The following is a 22,064-nucleotide window of genomic DNA, read 5'->3' as shown; positions in this document are numbered from 1 at the left end:
GAAGCGCTTTTATCACATCCTATTTTGTATGTTTCTGATAAGGTTACAAAGAGGATACAAATGGGCCCATTAGCTCACTCGTCTGTGGGTCGGCCGGTCAAATAAGCTGTTATAGTGTCCTATAGCAGCTGCTCCAATATTTACTATTGGCAGCCTCATCACAACAGTGTGTCAACGTTGACTAAAGCTTAAAAAGACTTGTTTAAATTCACAAAGTAAAAGTCAATTAAAATAAATAGCATGTAAGACATATTTGTTTAACTTAACATTAGAGTTGGAAATGGGAATGAACTATCCAAAACAATGTATCAACCAATATGAACTGATGGTGTATTGTCTGTCTGATAAAGCCTGGTGGTAGTCAGCTGATTCCCTCACAGATGGCTGCAGAAAGAAAGCGTTATGTTAGTGCATTCTGCCTTAAGGAAATAGCTGAGGCGTAAGGAATAAAAACACAATGTTTCAGAATTAAATGAACACTCAGGTCTCTCTCCAATAATATGTCGTGCCTTATCTAATGTTTTCTTACAAATATATTTCTGTTCAGTTTTGAAATAAGTATGTCTAGTAATTAATAATGTATTCTATATGGTCTAAAAATGTAAACCAACCCTACAGCTTAACGTTCTGAACATTCAACAATCACTGATTTGTTTCAAATCCCCCATACTTGCTGAACATTTAAAGAAAAAATAATTATAATAATAATTTTTTGTTATACTTATTTTCGTAGCACTAAGAAATGTTTGGTTTATTTGAAGCAAATGCAGTAACAACAGATTCTACGCGTTGAGCATGTTCGGGTCTGAGAGCTTGCGTTCGGTATTTTTCGTTTGTTTCCGTACAGCTGCAGAGAATTACGTCACGTTTGGTTGAGAAAAAACACCCATCCCGGAGAGCAGTCTCGCATCTTCTTCGTCGTTCCGCCCGGACAACCACTTCGAAAGCTCTTTCGAACAAACCGAGGTATGAAATATGTTTGCATGCTCTTGAAATTAGTCATTTAGAATCAGACTCATTGTACATTTGAGAGTGTGCTTTTCTAAGGACCGTTACCCTGTTTTGTTAATCGAATTTGTGTTCTCTGGCTGCTACGGGTTCGTTAGCTCGGTGGCTAAGTTTAGCTAGCTGCAAGCATTTCTATTGTTGAATGTTTATTACAGTAAGGTAGGTAAAATTGCGATATACGACCTTCTAAGGCTGTCTCTAATGCTGTCTGAGTTTAAGATTAGCTATCTTAATGTTTATGTTAGCCATTATAATAAACGATATTGCCTGCATTGGAATCTAACATACTGCGTTGAATAGGGCTACGTGTTTAAAGACAGCCTGCACAATTAGAAGGCTATTTTCCGTTTTGAAAATGTCCTTTTAAAAATAGGAAAAGGCTGGTATATGGCATCAGGCATTACAAATGTTCACCTCAGCGGACATAACCCGAGGGTTTGTCAGGAGCTGCTGGCTTTATCAGCTACCGTTAGATAGTCTGATGACGTTTGTGACATTTTCACTAACCAACATTTATAAAACAATACTCATGTAATAGGTGTTCAATCCCAGTCTGTTGATTGTGGGGTTTGAATGGATGGATGGATGAATGAATGAAATACAATTGGATTACAAATGGCGAAGTTATGTAGGTTGCTGCATTAGCTTGTCGGCCATGTCTGAAGGGAGCCGCCCAGAGCAAAGAGTTTCGGACACGGCCCAGCTGTCACACTGTAATACCCTTTATATTGACACTATGGTAATAACACACACATTGGTTGGAGCATATTATCTAATGCATCAACCGTTTATGAGACACTTTGATTGTGCATTGTCAGTAACCTGTGTTGAAAGAACTACTCAGATGATGTATCAGTCACTATGTAGATGAATAGCACAGTACTTCATTATACCATCATCATATCATGTGAGTACAAAGTAGCTAGTAACTGTGAGTATAGAATACATGTAGTGGAATACAAGTAGACAAAACGGCTCTAAAATATAGTGGTTTGGAAGTCTGAAGTACCTTTTTTAAATGTAAAATATGTCAGAAAAGTACTTAAGTAGAATATATGAGTACATGTACTGAGTTACTTTCCACCACTTTCAGTAGCTGGCAGTGTTTATGGAGTTGACCGTGCCTATGGAAACACTGGTATTTCAAAATGCACTTTACATAAAGATGATTAGTTTGCATATATACGGTTGTGTGCCGGCTTGTGATCAAGTGGAGAAGCCTTTTCAAACCTCTGCAGCTGACTGTCCAGACAACTGGCTCTGTCAGGGTGGTGCCACATGCTTCACATACCAACTGGCCTCCACTTGGAAATAGAATTCAGATTGGAAGCAGCAGTATTCAAGATAAGGATTAAGCAGCGTGGGACTGAACGGAATCACATTGTTTTGAATCTAATTATACTATGTAAACATTGTTTTTGAGTTCCCAAGCTTATGCGTGTGCTATTTCATATACATATTCAAATAATGTAAATGGGTTCAATGTTATTGTCTAGAAATGTGGCATTTCTAACAGTGTTCATAAAATGTTGTTCACAAAAAATACATTGAAAAGTTGTGTTTTAATAGTTGAGTGAGGTATATTCTGTGGGCCTAGGCCATGTCCTTGGCTCAGAGAGTTGCTTTGTGATTACAGCTTGTTGTTGTCCATTCAGTGATGACTGTAGTCACCGCACTGCTTCATGACTTAGCCTACATGTTATTTGGCTGTTACATCACATTCTAATCCAGGAAGCCCAATGGCAGAGAAATGTTAAATGACAACAAGTACAGATAACAGGACTGATCTAGCTATTCATTAATGAGCTGTTTTTTCCCGGCTTAAATTCTCTTATCAGACTATAAATAGGCCTAGGCGCTGGAGCCTGCCCTAATGATGCTGTGATACAGAAACGTGGAGGTAAAATAGGACAGCACCACCTAAAATACTTCCCAGATATCCCCAGGGCAACTGATGCTACACTGCCCCATTTTAATTGGATTGTAATACAAGATTGTAATACAAGTAATGCAAGATTGTAATATAGTTGATTACATGTCATGAAAAAATAATTCTTCATTGTACAGCTGCGACTCATAATGGGGCTTTGTTTCCTTTTACATTATTGTCTTATTTTTCATTTTTGGCCTAAAAACTGGACTTGGGCAACAGGAAATGAAAACGGTGATCTGGGGTTGCATGCGATGCAAAGTCGACCTTTAGTATTGAATGTAATAATGTTAGGAATCCATTTGAGGAGGATTGGCTCAGTTGTTTCTGCATGGTCAGCTCTGCAGTCATTTGTCACCCACCTTCGACATTCTGAGTAATATTGATAACGTGCAGCATTTGAACCCAGCTAAGTAGATGTTGCTATATGCCATGGGCTGTGCTACAGAGAATCAAAACCTACATATTTCTCCTCACCAAACTCAACCAGTACATCGTTTTTCATTATAACTCCATGGTGACCATGACCCAAATGAAAAATAGCCCTCTCCCTCTGGCTGTCTGTTTTGTTGCTAACTCCTGGTATTCTAGTGCTGCTGCTAACTCCTGGTATTCTAGTGCTGCTGCTAACCCCTGGTATTCTAGTGCTGCTGCTAACTCCTGTCCAGACATTTGGAGACTCTGCTTGTATGGGAGGGTCTGGTTGTTTTCTTTCTCAAATGTACAGTTCTCATTGATTGTATTGACTTCCGAAACATTATCACGATGAACTTCAAACATAATGCTTCCTGTAAAAGCATCTTCCTACTCTGACTACTTACTGCTGATAGCTTTGTACTGATTGTGCAATCAATGTTAGACCCTACACCAGAGGCCGCGTTAACCGAATATTTTCCATCTATGACGGATTTTTTTTTCCGGTGTTATGCCCGCCCGCCCAAAAGGAAATTATACAGTTTCCAAACCTAACTTTGCCAAACAGAACTGTGAGTATTTGCTTTACGCTGTGCGCGATCCCGCGAGGTACAATGGGCATACATATCACGGCGCTAACAGTCCCCCGTTGACAGTTCATAAGCGTGCTCCCCCTCCCCCCCCAGCAGAGTTGTGTACAGGCTGACGGGTAATAATGGATTTTGACGGAAATGTTACAATCCTGTCCGGACAGCGAAAAAGTCTAGCGCAACCTCTGCCCTACACAGTGTAGCCTTCCATAGATCATCAACACCAACCTTTACCTTAACTCAAGGGATCATCCATATTCGTCTCACGCAGTGTTTTGTGGGCCTGTGTGGGCCTGTGTGTCTTTTCTAAGTTAAACCGTGTTGGGCAGTGGTCATGCTGTTTTGCTGAGTCAAGTGATGGGAGAGAGCTGGAGGGGGGGGCAGGGTACAGAGCAGAGAGATGCGCATGGGCTGGGCTGCATCTCGGCGTGCTCTTCAGTACAGCATAGTCACTGCAGGTGCATTGCGTCTGTCTGCTGCGGAGTGGATGAGTCTGCCTTTTGGTCATCATCACTCTGTTATGGAGCTACAGCAGAGGTTCACATTGCTGCAGACTCCGTCACAGATGTAGCCTTCTGATCAGCCCAGATACAAGAAAACCTGAGGATCCTCACCAGCCGTTCTGATGTGGGTATGATTTGGTTTCTTGTTTTCATCCTGTCAAACTATCAATGCTGATTTGTTAGTACGGCCTATTTAAATTCATTTGAATGTCATGAGGTGTTAGTAAGTGGCTGTTGATCGGAATTGTACATGTATTCGTCATTTGGCCTTAAATAATAATGAGCCAGGACTATCCTGAAGTGTTGCTGAATAACTCCAACATCATACACTCTATTCCATAGACCTAAGTATGTTGTTACTGTATGTCTTGTTGTGTGATATTTTACATGAAAATGAAAGGGTCATTTGACTTCATGCATTTCAAAACGACCTGCTAGTTATCAGCCCATCAGGAGTATTATTGAAAGATGAGTTTGACTGACTGACTGACAGGATAGAAGCTCAGAATTGGTCTTAACAGTGTTGTTTTATATAAGCTTTTTACGGTATATTCCATATGAAGTGAATTTCAGATGGGGCGTTAACACTTGCAGTTGGTTTGAAAAGGAAAGGCCGTATTGTTGCTGTCATGTCATCGTCTTCATCCTTCCACCTCTGCTCCACAGTAAAGGAAATGAGCTTGCCGGCTCTCATGAGACTCTCCCATTTCCTGCAAATTCCTTTAGCTTCCATCCTCCCAGCCTGACGTCAGTATGACCTGGACTACGCAGATGGTTCACCATGGTAACTGGGAGTTGAAGTGAATGACTTCATCGCTCCTCTGTGGACCTCTTGTTAATGATAATATAATGAGCCAAAGCCATGAATTAGTCTGCTGGAAAGGTTGCAGTGTTATCAGAGACAGGGTCTAACGGCGGGGTGTAGCCTTCTTCATGCAATAACGCTCAAGATTACTTCACACATTCTGTACTCGGCTCACAAGCTCCTTTTTATTTCTGAAGTAAAAATGTATTCGAACTGGAGTTCAGCTCAAATCTATTTCGGGTCAACCCTTTGAATTCTACCGTCGATAATAATCCTAATGCGTGTTTTGCATCATTAGCAATTTGCTGTATATACGTTGTAAGGGTTCAGATTTTTGTTTAGTCCAGGAAGGAAAGCACATAGCCCTTGTTAAAGGCTTCCTATAATATGTTTTGGACAGTCATTTTTATGGAGTTAAAGGTAGGGGAGGTCATTCACTTCAGAAACGCTTGTTATATTCCATGGAATGCTCTTAACATCCCGATAGCAATGAATATCTGAAGTGCTTTGACAATAAATCCATAAAAACACGTCATCTGTGGAAGCCGTGGTACTGTAAAAAGCACGACCAATCATCTGAGCCGGCCCGGCTAAAGTAACTGGATGGCCTACCTGCCTGTCAGCCTTCCATCTGTGCACAAACTTATCTCGTGCCCTCATTGGTCACGTGCGCGTTCGTGTGTGTATTTTCAAATTCTAGCGCACTCGAGCTGGTTTCTCCAAAATGACCTACCCCACCTTTAATTGATCAACCATTACCCTTCATTTACGATCCTTGCAGGCCCATGTTGTTAATGCTTTAATGTGGCTAGGCAGGCGGAGCAGTTATAATAATAATAATAATGCATTTTATTTATGGGCGCCTTTCAAAACTCAAGGACACCTTACAGAGCATAATTAAAGAAGAGCACACAGTAATACAAGACTTCTATCCAGTTATATCCAGTTGCTCGAATTCCTTACGTTATTGTTTCAGCTACAGCTCTGGTTACCAAGTGAGTTGAAGGAGTACTGATATAGATCTGCATACAACATAGGATATTCTTTCATTAAAGGTCTGCTTTTTCTCCCTCATATGAATTCCCTAACGGAGAGGTGGTTGAAGCTGCAACCAGTTTGTGCTGGCTGCCTTTTTCAAATTGGACTTTGTCAGGGTGGTGATGAAAGTCACATGCTGCTTTGCTGAGCAAGTTACAACCCAGCTTTACATTCCAAATATGCCATATGTTTTATTCATAAGAGATTGGAGAAAGGGAAGTAGCTTTATATGACTACTACCTCCATTAATGGGATAGAAACCATCAGGACTGCTGGCTGATATTGATATGATGGTGTGTGTGTGGGTGTTTTCTCAAGAGAGTAGAAACCCCCGCAGTGGAGCAGTGAGGTGAAGGGGGAACGCTGTTATCTATTCATACAACATGTGAGGAGGCGTTATCAGCAGTTACAGCGCTCTTTATAGAGCTGTCAGAGAGCGGTTCTCATGCTAGAATATTTTAAATATTTTAATTTAGGTCATTAAAGTTAATTTCGATTACTCTCTGACTTAATTGAACTTCATTTATATTTGTCTAAAATGTTGTAATGTGAGAGTCACTTCTCAATAACTTCTGTTAATGCTACACTGTTTGTGTAAGTTCTGCTTTGAAAGGACCTTCTAGGCAGTTCCAACAGAACCATCATTTAAACACACAAAGCAAATAAATGGCAGAACATGAAAAACCAAACCATGTTAGGTGCGTCAGTCACCGTCCAACCACACAAATAGGTTTCTCTGGAAAGTTCATTGTAACACATTTATTTCAGCTTTAAATCATTTTAAAGGTAAAGCATAATGATTTGTTCATCTGATAATATAAGTAAGTGTTGAAATTAGGGATGGGAACGATTAATAGAATATTCAAAATTACTCAGGTATGAGAATATGAGTTATGAATATTTGTATTGTTATTTCCTTTTTGTTGGGAGGGGTGCCTAAGTTAATTACATATGATCAAATGGAATAATTCAATGTATACGACAGTGCCATCGCTACGTGTGTGTGCTAAAGGTGTGTTTTGCTGAGAGGGTCTCCTCTACAGCTGGTCTGATTGTGAATCGCCTCCGCACATGTATTTATTGGATTTTTTTTATTATTTATATTATGTACATTTCGGAAAACGAAGAGTGGAACAGGCGAGCAAGTGTGCAGGTGTGCGTCATATGAGAGGCCCCACCTTACATTTTCCCGCTACAGATTTTGGGAAATTGGTCCGTGCGCAAAGCATTGTGGGGATTTTAAGACCGTGGAGTCTACACATGTGCAGCCTCGAAAGTTCTCCAAACGAAGTACGCCGGGCTCGGTAGGATTGGTAGGACATTGGAACAGTACTTCGGCCGGCGGCACTCGATGACGTAGTATGCTTGAAATAGTGGCTCTGGAGCAGCCTTACTCGACATTGAGAAACACCCACAGTCTCACCTTTATGGAAGTTGCTTAATATTCTTGTCTTTTCGCTGATTGTGTCAGTCAGGCCAAGGCCAGGTCTTCTTCCTTTGTTTTTGAGAGTTTTGTTTGTTGTTACCGTTGCTACTTATATGCTTCTTGTTTCAACTTGGTAGTAAACATCAAATGGGTCATTTTGCAGGAGTTAGAAGGTGGGAGAGATCACACCAGTGAAATCTTACAAGGATGCGAAACCTTTTGATGTTTAAGTTGGAGGTGGTCTGTAGCATTTGTGTGTCCCCTTTAGGTGACATCACTTTGCAGAATAAGGTTGAGGTCAGTTAAATCACTCTGAACATTTAAGCTCTCTGTGAACTGGGGCAAGTCAGGAGTTGGGGGAGGGGTGCTGTCTAAAATTCTGGACTGTCAGTTTTTCGGGCAGTGGGTTGATGCCACTCATCGGCTTACAGTGTATTCAGTGGTGCTATTTTGTGTCTTTCTGTGTGTGTTGTCAGGAAGCTAATGGTGCCTCTAGTTAAAAAAGCAACTGCACTGCTGACAGCACTAATCGTCCCATTGAGTGTAAACATGGACCAGGACACTATCATCCATCCTTTGCTTTTTGTCTAATCTGCAACATCGACAAAAACCCACATTCATTTACATTTAGGCCACCCTGCACTCAGCTTGGACATCAACTATTGTTCTCTGGTCCGGTTGACCTTGGTTTGGATAGACAGATCAATATCTCTCTAGTTTCCTCTTTGTGTCTGTCTTTCGGAGGGTGCGGTCTGGCACAGAAACAAATAATGAATTCCACCATTCTAGGAAATGAAGCTGGTTTGAATGCCCGTGTTAAATCTCATTTGTCATGTTTTAACAAGGTTGCAAGCTCAAATGAGCCACAGTCCTACTGACCATGGGGCCACAGGCACAGTGGACAGAGAAGCTGACTGCAGCGATCCCATTGTGTAGTGTAGCCTAGAAACTGTCCGCATGCATGTGGAATTCCACCCCATCCCTCTTTGACATTTGACTGTTTGTGCTGTTTGGTCGCTCAGCTTGAGACAGGATGAGGGATTTTTGTTTTGGCAAATAGTCTTTATATCCTGCCGTATATTTCCAAGCCAAGTTCCTGTCCCATTGTATATTGATTTTTGTGGGGTTTAATGAGCGTTATTGTGCAAGATTGTCTTCAGCTGGGTAGCATCTATGATGGTATGATATTTAAAAACAAGTGTGAACTGTAAAACTGGTAAAAGTGAGAATTGAGTTTCTTCAAGGGAAGCCCACATTTCTTAGACATTTATATCATAAATAATGCATTCACTTTTTTCAATTTAGCACCACAAAGAAGTGCCATATTACTGTATAGCAGTGGTTCTCAAAGTGGGGGGTGCGCCCCCCCTGGGCGACGCAGAGGCATGACAGGAAGGACGCGAGACACCAGGAGGAAAAATGGTTATTAAAAAAAAAAAGAAAATCATAATTTGAAAAATGATTGATTCGAAAATAATATGATACAGTACTATTACGTCTGGGTCTCTGTGTTTCATTAAAGGTGTGTGTGTGTGTGTGTGTGTGTGTGTGTGTGTGTGTGTGTGTGTGTGTGTGTGTGTGTGTGTGTGTGTGGTGTGTGTGTGTGTGTGTGTGTGTGTGTGTGTGTGTGTGTGTGTGTGTGTGTGTGTGGGTGTGTGTGTGTGTGTGTGTGTGTGTGTGTGTGTGTGTGTGTGTGTGTGTGTGTGTGTGTGTGTGTGTGTGTGTGTGTGTGTGTGTGTGTGTGTGTGTGTGTGTGTGTGTGTGTGTGGCCATTTTGTGTGAGAGAGAGAGCGCGCACCGGTACCGGAGATCGTAGTTGTTAGCTTCTGGTGCTAGCGAGCTACGCTAAAGGATATAAGGAGTTTTTTCAACAACAAAGTGGAGTCCTCTCCTGTCAGACTGAGAGACTCAGTGAACTAAAGAACTCTCTCAGTGTTTAGATAGTTCACTTTAGTCTAAGTCAGGGGTCACCAACCTTTTTTAGGGTGAGGGCTACTTTCACAAAATAAAACAAGTCGTGAGCTACTTTTACTCCTCTTTTTTTTTGTTTTTTGCAGTGTATATATTTAGCACATTTTAACATTATTATATGCTGACCTTTAACCTTTGTGTGCTGTTTGGGTCTGTGGGACCCGTTTTCAGTGTTTACTAAAAGAACATGTTTTGCAATGCAATTTAATTATTTTAACTTGCTTTATTTGGGGGTGGGCCTCACCTCCTCTAGGGGGGTCCGGGGGCATGCTCCCCCGGGAAGATGTGTTTTTAAATGTTGAAGTGAAATGCATCAATCTGGTGCACTTTGAGTACACAATGAATGTATGGATACAGCTCTCAACACTCAGATGAAAGGGAGCTGTACACTTTTCAATAATCCAAACATCTTTAGAATATGATCACAACCAATAACAACTCATTTAAACTGGTTTATTCTTATCTTATGTTACCTAGTTAGCATTCTTTCTTTTTCTTTATGCATATTTTACTAATCACTCCCCTTTTAAACTGTTTTTTTACTGTACTATTGTACACATTGGAATGACTTCTTACTTTATCTATATTCAATAGATAAAGGTGTGCTCTCTCTCTGTCTGTCTGTCTGTCTCGCTCGCTCACAGAGGCTGTGCTCCTCCGTGGCGATGACGGCTTGCGGTAAAAAAAAATAATAAACATATTTGTAAAGTGGGGACACACAAACGGGGTATCGAAAAGAGCGGGGGACATGTCCCCAGTGGAAATTACGTCATGTGTGTGCGTCAAGTGCAATAAATATATATGCATTGCAAGTTGCAACACACAGAGTAAAGCTCTGCCCCTCATGTGTTGTATAGGCTGCATGATAGGCTGTTCAACGGGGCTGATGTGTTCATCTTTATAGATTCAAGATTCAAAGATTCAAAGGCTTTATTGTCATAATCACAGTAGCTCCAGTGTAGTAATGGCAATGCAACATGAATACATGACATAACACAATAAAGGAAATAAAAAAACAATAAAAAGGGTAGAAATAAAATAGTGCAAGAGAATGTTGCAAGACTAATGTGCAGCTTATACCTTTATACTTTACATGTTTATTTTATTTTGCATGACTAATGAGTGCTTTTATGTTGTGTTTCCAGAAAATGGACACCGCAGGGGCCAAAGTGCTGGAGACAGCCGATGACATCCAGGAGCGCCGGCAGCAGGTGCTGGACCGCTACCGCCGCTTCAAAGAGCTGTCCATCATGCGGCGCACCAAGCTGGAGGACTCTTACCGCTTCCAGTTCTTCCGCCGCGACGCCGATGAGCTGGAGAAGTGGATCCAAGAGAAGCTGCAGATCGCCTCTGATGAGAACTACAAGGACCCCTCCAACCTGCAGGTGAGCCGACTGCTTCCTCTGTAGACACTTTCTAAACCGTAGATGTTTACTTGCCGTTGGATCCGTCCCAGAATGCTTCAATCACAGTAAAGGTTAGCCTTTGTGTTTCATATCGAAATGTATTTTCTGTTTCACAGGGTAAGCTGCAGAAACATCAGGCCTTTGAGGCTGAAGTCCAGGCGAACGCGGGGGCCATCATCAAACTGGACGACACTGGGAACCTGATGATCACAGAGGGCCACTTCTCCTCTGAGACCATCCGAGTAAGGCACACACTGACCGCCATGTGTTCACTCTAGTGTCAGCAGAGTGTCAGAACAACATGAACATGGCACAGAGAAGCAGTCTGTCCGAGGCAAACACTCAAACACTAACTTTTAAATCTAGTAGTGCATATTTAACTGTTTGTGCCCAATCGCAGCAGTGTTTGATATTGTCCTCCGTGTCCCTGCAGCGGGAACATCACCCATCACCTGCTCCCTGTGTTGACCATAGGCTGGAGCTATATCTACGTGTTTATGTTGACATGAAAAGTGGGCGTGCAGACTCTGTTCATCTTAATTGAACATGTTTTTATAAATGCATAAAAAAATGCATAAACTAAACAGTTGGATGGAAATGTGATGCTATTACATTTATATTTAATATGATAAAGAAAATGACTGCACAAGTGAAACTGTTAAAAAACAAAGAGTTGCACTTATGCAGCAGCATTAACTGCTTGCTTGTTTGAAGTAAATATGTCAGCACTGTTCTTGTTGTCCTTAGTTTGAATCTTAATGGTTTATTGACCTTATTGTCAACAACAACACTGGCTGCGTCGGCGAGCCTAAATCTCATGCATGTTTTCTGAACACGCTGCCCACTGTAACCTGCTCCATCTGATGTAGTCCTACACGCCTTACCGGACACAACAGAGGCCCATAGTTACAAGTGTGGTTATGGGAGAGTATATACAAGTAGGTGTTGAGCTGTGTGGACCCGGCGTGACTCTTGAGTGCTGTGAAAACTCTTCCAGCTCTTGCTGAAAGCTTTCCCTTCCTGTCCTCTGTTGTTAGGAAATGGACTTTTACATTGTATTGCATGTACTGTGTTTCATATTGGTGCTTTTTCTACTTATTTTCACATTTCATATTTCCCCTTTGCAAATACTTTTTGAAAACCTCTTCCCTTCCCTCCTGGTCACTAGACTCGCCTGGAGGAGCTGCATCGCCTCTGGGACCTCCTGCTGATGAGGACCAAGGAGAAGGGCACGCGCCTCCTGCAGGCCCAGAAGCTGGTCCAGTACCTGCGTGAGTGTGAGGACGCCCTGGACTGGATCAGTGACAAGGTCAGATTGTCAATGGAAACCTTTTTTCACCACGACTAGAATGTACACATCTTTCATACATGTCCTTGTTTCGGGGCATTCTTACACATTTTCAATTCAAGTCTTTCAGTATTCTTCTCTAGCTTTCTCGTGGAATAAAATAAACACTTTTTAGCAATTCTTTATTTAGAAGATAGTTTAGACAATTTCACCAGTTACAATGAAATAGACTTGCAGTTACAGGATGTAATAAAGGTTTGAAAAGAAGGGAGCCGTATGAATGGAAAACCTCCCCTTTTCATTATCCTCATTGAATGTTCATGTTCATGAATGGTAAAGGGGTGCACATCTACCTAGTGAGGGTCAACCCAGCACGTTTAGCTTTTAACAGTCAAACTAACAAACATTACAATATGTTGGTCAGGAGACCAAGCAACCTTTTCTCCGCTCAGAAACACTGTTGAGCCACTTCAATGAAACGTGGTTGGGGCCTGGTATTATGAGTTGAGAATAATGGGACCACCTCATTGTCCTGTTTAGTGGAAAACTGTTTTGTTTGGCAACAAGAGGGAACTTTGGAATGACCATTGAATAGTAAAGAAAAGTTTGCTCACGTCTTTTGAATGCGAGAGCAATGACGAGGAGATCATCCAGTGAAGGCCTTTTACATTCTGTCAGAAATGTTCGCTATGTGGCTCCTTTCGGATTTGAAACAACCTTTACTTTCCTTGTAAATAATATGTAAGGGATAACATGTATGGGATAATATGTAAGGGATAATGTGCAGCGGCGCGGTCATTAAGGGGTAAAGAACACCGACAGCTGATCAGGAGCCCGACGCCAAGCGGAGGGATCTAGATCGGCATGAAGGCACATTGTGCAATGAGCACATTATCCCGCTTATCACACACGGCCACATCCTCAACAAAGTAACGACATGACTCCCAACATTAATTTAAATGCTTTTATGGATTTAGAAAATGATTTTATTGATTTAAAAAATAGTTGTATTGATTTAAATGTACATGCATCCGCTAAGAAAAATAGCAGGAACTGCTTCGATAGCGTTTTTGCGGACCTCTTTGATTACAGATTTGAAAACATCGCTGCTTGCTTTAAAAGTAGCACACTTCATGATGTCAGACCTTGGAGAGTATCTAGATATCCCTGCCCTGATGCCAAAGGAACTGCACACTGAATGTGTGTCGCCGTCTGATGTCTCTGTCTGGACCGCTGCGTAAAAAGGAGGGTTTCTGCCCCGTTACTTCTCCACTGTTTTCTTGTCGCTCTTGTCTTGTCAGGTAGAAAAGCAAACTGCATGCAGTTTGCTTTTCTACCTGACTGTAAACAGTTAAATCGAACAGACTTCTTTGTGCAGATGTGAGCGTCCTTAACAACGGTCAATAAGTGCTTGACAGCGGTCTGTCTGTTCTGGGTTAACAACGTGTCATGTGTTCTGAATTGACCAATCAGAATCGACTATTCAACTAAACCATGTAATAAGTAATGATTTAAAAACAGGGTTGCTGCTGAAAGTCCTAAAATGTATGGTATCTTTAACTGAAAGAAAAGGCCTGAATGCTAAGAACCTTTTAATGATCTTTATTTGTAAAACTTAATTACATGTATTAGAAGAAAGCTCTTCCTCTTCCACCTGTAGGAGACCATGGCCACCTCGGAGGAGCTGGGCCAGGACCTGGAGCATGTGGAACTCTTGCAGAAGAAGTTTGAGGAGTTTCAGACCGACCTGGCTGCGCACGAGGAGCGTGTGAACGAGGTGAACCAGCTGGCAGCCAAGCTGATACAGGAGGCCCATCCTGAGGCGGAGCTCATCGTCCGCAAGCAGGACGAGGTGAACGCCGCCTGGCAGCGCCTGAAGGGCCTGGCCCAGCAGAGGCAGGGCCGGCTGTTCGGGGCGGCTGAGGTGCAGCGCTTCAACAGGTGAGCGATATGGGCCTGATCCAATGTGGACACTGAGGGCCCGTGCTTTCTGGCAGGAAGGCGCTGGCACGGCGCTGGGGAACGCCCGCTCCCAGCTTTTCATTAAAAAAACCTTCTCAGCGCTCTTTCACTATTTCTATGACAACGATATGTTAACAACTTATCACCGACGAAGCACGACAAACTAGCATGGAGTCATTATATGTTTGTGCTACTATACATTTGATTGTACTATGAGCTCCACTTGCTCTCACATTGTGTATGAATGAGCTTGTCACCGCTCAGTCTGCCAGCCATATAGCGAGGGCGGAGGACAGTACAAGTCAAACACTCACCGGCAACAACATTTAGATGTCCTCCGGCAGAAATCCTCTAAGAACAGCCTTTTCTGTATTTGTTACGACGGTGTTCTTCGGACCAACGCGGCCAAATACAAGCTTTCTATGTCATGTTTACAGAGAAGTCACCGGTGCTTTTCAAAGGTTTTATTATGTTTTATTCGTAGCGGCTGCACATAGAAAAAAACAGCTGGGAGCTGCCTTTTTTTCTGGAGGTGGCTGTTTCTATGCACACGGCCCTTACTGTCTTTGGTGATGCTCACACTCTGTTACATGGCATCTGTTTCCACTAACCTGCGTATTGTATCAACAGGGATGTGGATGAGACCATCAGCTGGATCAAGGAGAAGGAGCAGCTGATGGCCTCTGATGACTTTGGTCGTGACCTGGCCAGTGTGCAGGCTCTGCTTCGCAAACACGAGGGTCTGGAGAGAGACCTGGCTGCTCTGGAGGATAAGGCAGGAGGATGCTTTACTAATGGCAGCACCCATACAGCACAGCCATGAAGTGACGAACCTCGTCCAACCATGTCCCCTTTGTCTTCTCCTTCCTCAGGTCAACACACTGGGTGGAGATGCAGAGCGCCTGCAGCAGACACACCCCCACAACGCCTCCCAGATCCACCTGAAGAAGGACGAACTCATCACCAACTGGGAGCAGATCCGCACTCTGGCCGCGGAGCGCCACACCCGCCTCAACGACTCCTACCGGTAGCACACCACCCAGCGCTGTCTGCGCACACACAGCGCTGTTATGACAGACACCACATCTGCTGCATATGCTGCATTTAATCATAAAACTAAAACTGCTGCTTTGTACATAGGCAGATACGTAATCGGTGTACAGAGTGCAGCCCTGTTCAACATCTCCCTCTGTGACCTTCCCTCACCAGGCTGCAGCGCTTCACTGCTGACTTCAGGGATCTGACCAGCTGGGTGACGGAGATGAAAGCTCTGATCAATGCTGACGAGCTGGCCAATGACGTGGCTGGAGCTGAGGCTCTGCTCGACCGCCACCAGGAGCATAAGGTAACATTTCTGATAGTACACCTCATCTCGGTGTTCTATCACAGTTCACTTTTTAAAGCTGAAGACAAAACACCATGCAACAGTATTTTCATTTTGTTCATGTCTCTTCTGCGTCTACCAGGGAGAGATCGATGCCCACGAAGACAGTTTCAGATCCACTGATGAAGCGGGCCAAGCATTGCTCGACACAGGGCACTATGCCTCTGAGGAGGTCAAGGAAAAGGTACAACTATTATGATTTAAATGTTTGCCATTATTACTATCTATACCGGCACTTAACTATGGTGTGCTTTGCGCAGCTGGGCATCCTTTCCTCGGAGAGGGAGTCCCTGCTGGAGCTGTGGGAGGTCCGCAGGCAGCAGTACGAGCAGTGCATGGACCTGCAGCTCTTCTACAGGGACACTGAGCAGGTTGACAACTGGATGAGCAAACAAGAGGTACCGGACACGCCGACTGGAACCAAAACCCTTTTCAAGAAAGGATTTCACCTGTGTGTATTTCCTAGCTGCTGTGGAGGATACTTGTTAAGGATGTGTGTGTATTGTGTAGGCTTTCCTCCTCAATGAAGACCTGGGGGACTCCCTGGACAGTGTGGAGGCCCTGCTGAAGAAACACGAGGACTTTGAGAAGTCACTCAGTGCCCAGGAAGAAAAGATCACCGTAAGTGAATCCAGCTTGTCCATTACACAATTCACCTTGCAGCTTCCAGTCTCTCAGCAAGAATATCATTACTTCTACATGGAAGTTGTAGAATCAACAACATCTTTTACACAGTTTTCTCTGCATGAAATATAATACACTTTAAATATCTTTTTCTTGTACATCTCCAGGCCCTGGATGAGTTTGCTACCAAACTGATCCAGAACAACCACTATGCCAAAGAGGACGTTGCTACTCGCAGAGATGCTGTAAGTACCACTGAAGCGTCATCTACTTCCTCTCGCTCAAGGGAACAAACAACTGAACGCAGCCGGCATTGTCATCTCATTTTCTCAATGTGTGTGCGTCTTCTCTTCCTTTCCACATGTGCAGTTGCTCAGCCGCCGCAACGCCTTGCATGAACGCGCTCAGTCTCGCCGTGCTGCTCTGGAGGACTCCTTCCACCTGCAGCAGTTCTTCAGGGACTCTGATGAGCTCAAGAGCTGGATCAACGAGAAGATGAAGACCGCCACAGATGAGGCTTACAAGGTATTTCATCAAAGAGTAGTGCAGAGCGGTTTCTTACACCGTTTCCTGCCTTACTATTTCCCAACCTCTGTGCTTCTGCTCTCTTGTCAACAGGACCCCTCCAACCTCCAGGGCAAGGTGCAGAAGCACCAGGCCTTTGAAGCTGAGCTTTCAGCCAATCAGAGCCGCATCGATGCCCTGCAGAAGTCTGGCCAGGAGCTGCTTGACGGAAAGCATTACGCCTCCACTGAGGTGGCCGACCGCATGGAGGAGGTCGGCTCCCAGTGGAAGAAACTTCTGGAGGCCACCGAGCTCAAAGGTACTGCGAGAGGAAAGCCTATTCACTTGGTTAACCCTTAATACACATGGACTGTTTATTTTCTATTCTTTGATATAAATATTCATATTGAATGGAAGACCAAGGAGAGGATGGTCAGAGTGGAACTAGCGACATCAAATGGTATCATCTGCATAAACACATAGTAAAGTTGCACTGATTGGGCATTTCTGTAGTAATGTATAATGTAACCAGCCATGGATCAAGAATAGAATCTTACCGCACCTCATTGTCGTTATTGTGAATGTTAATTTCATTTCTTCAATATGATTTCTCGTGGTACTTAAGGTATCAAGCTCCGTGAGGCCAACCAGCAGCAGCAGTTCAACAGAAACGTGGAGGACATCGAGCTGTGGCTGTATGAGGTGGAGGGACACCTAGCTTCAGACGATTACGGGAAAGACCTGACCAGTGTCCAGAACCTGCAGAAGAAGCATGCACTGCTGGAGGCCGACGTGGCAGCCCACCAGGTACCCAAGACGCTCGTCACGGAGGCCTACATGACACCAATGATGCCGTTTCATCCTTTTTCGGTACACAGTGATTGAATGGCAAATGTATGAATTATTATCCCTCAGGATCGCATTGATGGCATAACTATCCAGGCTCGCCAGTTCCAAGAAGCTGGACACTTTGATGCAGACAACATCCGCAAGAAACAGGAGGCTTTAATGTCGCGGTATGAAGGTCTGCGCGAGCCCATGGCTGCACGCAAGCAGAAGCTGTCCGACTCTCTGCGGCTGCAGCAGCTGTTCAGAGATGTGGAGGATGAGGAGACTTGGATCCGTGAGAAAGAGCCCATTGCTGCCTCGACTAACAGAGGTGAGACATTGATGGGTTTCATTTATAACGCACTTCATATTGAGTTCAAATCCCCAAGTGCTACAAGCAGTGAGCATGGAACAATATAAAACAGTGCACAACACGGGAGAATTAAATAACAAGCAGTAAAAACAAACGATAACAAATAAATAAAAGGGTAGTAAATCAAATAAAAGGTCTAGGAAAAGGCTCTATTGAACAGATGGGTTTTGAGGCCTTTTGTATTCTCTTTGTTTGCTTCTGTGTCCTCGTTTTGATAACAATCGAAGAGAAATGAAAATGTTATTTCAATCCCCAGAGTCATAAGTAGATCAGTGATTCTGTCTGTAGCAACTTGCAGCTAAAGGACAACACCGTGCTTTACAGCATAGCTTACTGGCGCTCACTGCGCCTCTGCCTTTAATGGCGCATTTCCACTGCAGGGCCTCGCACGGCTTAGCACGGTATAGCTAGGCCTTGTGAGGCCCGGCTCACTTTAATGCTGCACTTCCATTACAGTTTAGGAACTGGGTTAGTTACTATAGTAACGCAGTGTAGGCGGAGCCGTGACGTCATCTTCAATGAGCGCCCCAGAAAAACACCACAGCCGTTAGCTCTTAGCACTCAGAGCTCACAGCTCCTCATATCTGTTCAGAAACTAGACACAAGTGAAACCAGTACAAACCACAGACTGCCTGTGTCATGGAGAATACAGTCGCTGCTTTATTTCTGTCTGTAGGCCGTTGCTGTGAGGGTGGACGGTCTGAGCATATATAACGTTAGCTTAGCCGATCTCCATTCAGACCAGGGGGGTATACTGCGAAGCAGGATTTTCGCTTAGCCGGCTAAATTCAGGGAAAACTCCGGCTTTCCGGTCCTCCGAAGCTGGTTCTCTTTTTAGCAGGCTAGATCTCCATGGTAATATATGCTAAGCAGCTAACCTGGTCGGGACCAGGTTAGGTTGCAGGCTAAGAGCTCAACTCAGTGAAAGCACCGCCTGCTGACCAATCAGAGCTCAGTGTGCGGAGTTTAAAGCGATCAAGTCATATTACAGGAGAAAGGAAATACAGAAAAACTGCCGTCGCAGGAAAGACGGCCGGCAGAAATCCCCGACTGTGTGAACGTGAACATGAATAGAATATCACCTCCATCTTCAGAGCAATCTGACTATTATAACATTAGCGTTAAGAAAGCTTACTTAAATATCGGCCACAACATAAGTAACCGGATCAGAGTACATTAAGTACAGTCCGCGGCATATCACTTCATAATGTATCACATATCTCCTTATCTGAGTCAGCTGAGCCGTATCTGGCCGTGCAACACTCACAGTGTCACATACTGTATGCAGAAGTATTATTTTAAGCAACACATAAGTTGACGAAACACTCGAGACAAATGTAATTGAAGTCAGATCGTGTTTTAGACGGGCAGTGATATCATAAACCTGTTAATGTACGCATTCAAACACGTGTTCTGTTCCAGCTGTGTTCACCTTGCAGCTGCAGCTCTGTGGCTTTGATCCTGATCAAGTGTTTAAGTCATGGATGTTTAAAGTTTAACTTCTTCATATTTGACTAGTATTAAAGTTCACTTTTCATTCAGGAAGTATGACGCTGCGCTGTCAGTGCGCTTCTCCATGTTTGTGATTGGTCGAATGCTCCAGATACCACCCCTTTCATGTGAACGCGCACCTAACTAGATAGGACACGGCTGGCTTGAGAGATCCACTTGATAACCAGCGTCGTAGTACAGTTTAGCGAGAGCGCGTATGTTTTGGATTAGGCCAACCGGCTAACTCAAACATATCCAGGTTAGGTTGAACCAGGTTCGTAGTATAGGCCCCAGGGGTTCCCAACCTTTATTGTGCCAAGGTCCGGCAGATACATTACAAATGTAAATTGTCAATTTTGACAACTGATTTTAATATTTACTCACCAGCAGCAACAGAGGCTAATTGTATGTAACAGCCTGAACAAATACTAGAACAATAAGCATCCAAAACATATTAACAACGTTTAAAAAAAGAACCGGTGTTGTTTTTTTGGTTTTTCGGAAAAATGGAAAACCAAAACACCCACGTTATTCGGCGTGGGTGGTTAACACGTAGCAGTCTGCAGTCACTCTAAGCTGTTCTGATGAAGATAAACACAGTGAAGGCGGTGCGTAAAAAGGCACATCTTTACCCGCTGGTGCTGCACTTCTCAGAGGCGGAGTTACACGTCCCGCTGCCTCCTGATGCTGCAGCCATTTCATGAAGTGAAGGAGGCTTTCCTTCTATAAAACAGCAGATACCGTGAGGTCCCGGACATGAATTCATAGATCAAGGCAGACTGGTTTACTCTCCTGTTTTGACAATCCGGTGCCTAAACAAATAGATCTACACCCCTGGCCGACACTTTAAAATGAAGTCCGAGTTTGAAATATGTCTCTAATAATGTATGCACTGCCATTTCCCCACATTAACATAACAGTCTGCAATTAAACGGTTGTCTCCTGCGTGCTCCACTTCCTACTTGGCGCACCGGTGACTTTCTCGTGCGCACGAGAGGCTGAGACCTTAGGCTGACCGGGGGGTTGGGAACCCCTGATTTAGACAACACGCATTTTAAAAGGTGTTTCTCTGCCGTCTGTCTGCAGACTTGTCAAAGCATTAATTCATGGTTTCTAATAACCGGTATCAGTATGTTGTTACTTCGGCATCATTTAGAAACGTGTATTACAATGAAATCACGGTCAAATGTGTTCATCTTGTTGTAGTTGTCGCCCCCTGGCCAGCGATTCTCTCTCTAGTTTAGCATGCTCAGCCCGGTTGTTGGCCCGGAAAGAACCTGGATTTTGGAGAGCCAGAAAAACTGTGAAACAGTACCGTTAGCCGGAACTACCCCTAGTGGAAACGCAACAAAAAACGGGCCGGGTTTGGCATGGCGCGCTTAAACTGCGCTGCAGTTGAAATGCGCCATAAGTGGCTCTTTCTTTTGGCTAGAGCTTTTTTCCCTGGTGTTATTGTTACTGCATTTATTTGATTCAAATGTTTTTTTATTGTGTTACAATTAAAGCTCCGTTTTTATTCAATGTGTAATTACATTTCATAAATAAATGAAGTTAATCCTATAGCCTTAGTATGTTACATTCCAACATTTTTGGATTTGAATCATGACGTCCCAAACATTTGCAAGTACTACAAAATAAAAGCTCCCCCTTTAAACTCTGTGTTTTCCTCAGGCAAAGACCTGATTGGTGTCCAGAACCTGCTGAAGAAGCACCAGGCCCTGCAGGCGGAGATCACCGGCCATGAGCCTCGCATTAAGGCTGTCTCCCAGAAAGGAGAGGCCATGGTGGAGGAAGGTAACCATTTAGAGCCAAGCTTGGTTTGATGTCTTCTATCAGTTAAATGTGACTTAAGCTAGTAAAGTATTGTGCTACCATTCAAAACGCTAATCACTCATGTGTGGGGCGGATCCAGGACACTTTGCCGGGGAGGAGGTGAAGGTGAAGCTGGGTGAGCTGCATGGACGCTGGGACACGCTGAAGGCCAAGGCTTCCCAGAGGAGACAGGACCTGGAGGACTCTCTGCAGGCCCAGCAGTACTTTGCTGATGCCAACGAGGCTGAGTCCTGGATGAGGGAGAAGGAGCCCATCGTGGGGAGCCCAGACTACGGCAAAGACGAGGACTCTGCTGAGGTACCTGAAACCAGGGGTTTAAACAAAATATCAGTGTATCAATATCACATTTTCAACTACTATTCAAGTATAACGTTTATCATATGCTGACCCTTTCGTCTCCCTGCCTTTATATCCATTGAGACAAATGCAGTTGTGCTAAACAGTTTGTGTTCCACAGGCGCTGCTGAAGAAGCACGAGGCCCTGATGTCGGACCTGAGTGCTTACGGCAGCAGCATTCATGCTCTGAAGGAGCAGGCCCAGTCCTGCAGGGTGAGACCCCTTGTTCACACCTCAGCCCTGCACATGCTCCGTTTCATACGAGAGCTTTGAACCTGCAATGAAGATGGATACTTTGTTCGTCCCAAATTATTTATGTCACAGGAGTCGTGTTTTCAAGCAGTAAAAA

The 22,064-nt window shown here is 43.8% G+C and overlaps 1 protein-coding gene across 6 annotated transcripts in view; it reads left to right on the top strand.

Annotated features, from left to right (window-relative positions):
• Window positions 1–866: 866 nt before the first annotated feature.
• The window catches only part of sptan1 (spectrin alpha, non-erythrocytic 1), a 53,763-nt gene continuing 32,565 nt past the window's right edge, over window positions 867–22,064 (top strand). For 5 of the 6 annotated variants that reach the window (XM_034095549.2, XM_034095548.2, XM_034095547.2 and 2 more), the window contains exons 1-19: window positions 867–966; window positions 10,831–11,070; window positions 11,208–11,333; window positions 12,260–12,400; window positions 14,040–14,320; window positions 14,972–15,116; window positions 15,214–15,368; window positions 15,551–15,686; window positions 15,808–15,909; window positions 15,986–16,123; window positions 16,236–16,346; window positions 16,517–16,594; window positions 16,719–16,874; window positions 16,968–17,172; window positions 17,479–17,660; window positions 17,769–18,012; window positions 21,217–21,339; window positions 21,458–21,675; window positions 21,836–21,928. In XM_034095549.2, coding sequence (XP_033951440.1) covers window positions 10,834–11,070; window positions 11,208–11,333; window positions 12,260–12,400; window positions 14,040–14,320; window positions 14,972–15,116; window positions 15,214–15,368; window positions 15,551–15,686; window positions 15,808–15,909; window positions 15,986–16,123; window positions 16,236–16,346; window positions 16,517–16,594; window positions 16,719–16,874; window positions 16,968–17,172; window positions 17,479–17,660; window positions 17,769–18,012; window positions 21,217–21,339; window positions 21,458–21,675; window positions 21,836–21,928 — 2,871 coding nt within the window. In that variant the 5' untranslated portion in view covers window positions 867–966; window positions 10,831–10,833. Of the gene's footprint in view, window positions 967–4,421; window positions 4,570–10,830; window positions 11,071–11,207; window positions 11,334–12,259; window positions 12,401–14,039; window positions 14,321–14,971; window positions 15,117–15,213; window positions 15,369–15,550; window positions 15,687–15,807; window positions 15,910–15,985; window positions 16,124–16,235; window positions 16,347–16,516; window positions 16,595–16,718; window positions 16,875–16,967; window positions 17,173–17,478; window positions 17,661–17,768; window positions 18,013–21,216; window positions 21,340–21,457; window positions 21,676–21,835; window positions 21,929–22,064 lie in introns of those variants that run through there. The other variant, XM_034095545.2, reaches the window with a different exon arrangement.

Source organism: Pseudochaenichthys georgianus, chromosome 12, assembly GCF_902827115.2.
Source record: "Pseudochaenichthys georgianus chromosome 12, fPseGeo1.2, whole genome shotgun sequence".
In the NCBI taxonomy this organism is placed as follows: Eukaryota; Metazoa; Chordata; class Actinopteri; order Perciformes; family Channichthyidae; genus Pseudochaenichthys; species Pseudochaenichthys georgianus.
Note: the sequence above shows the minus strand (reverse complement) of the source record. Positions and strands in the feature narration are given on the sequence as shown.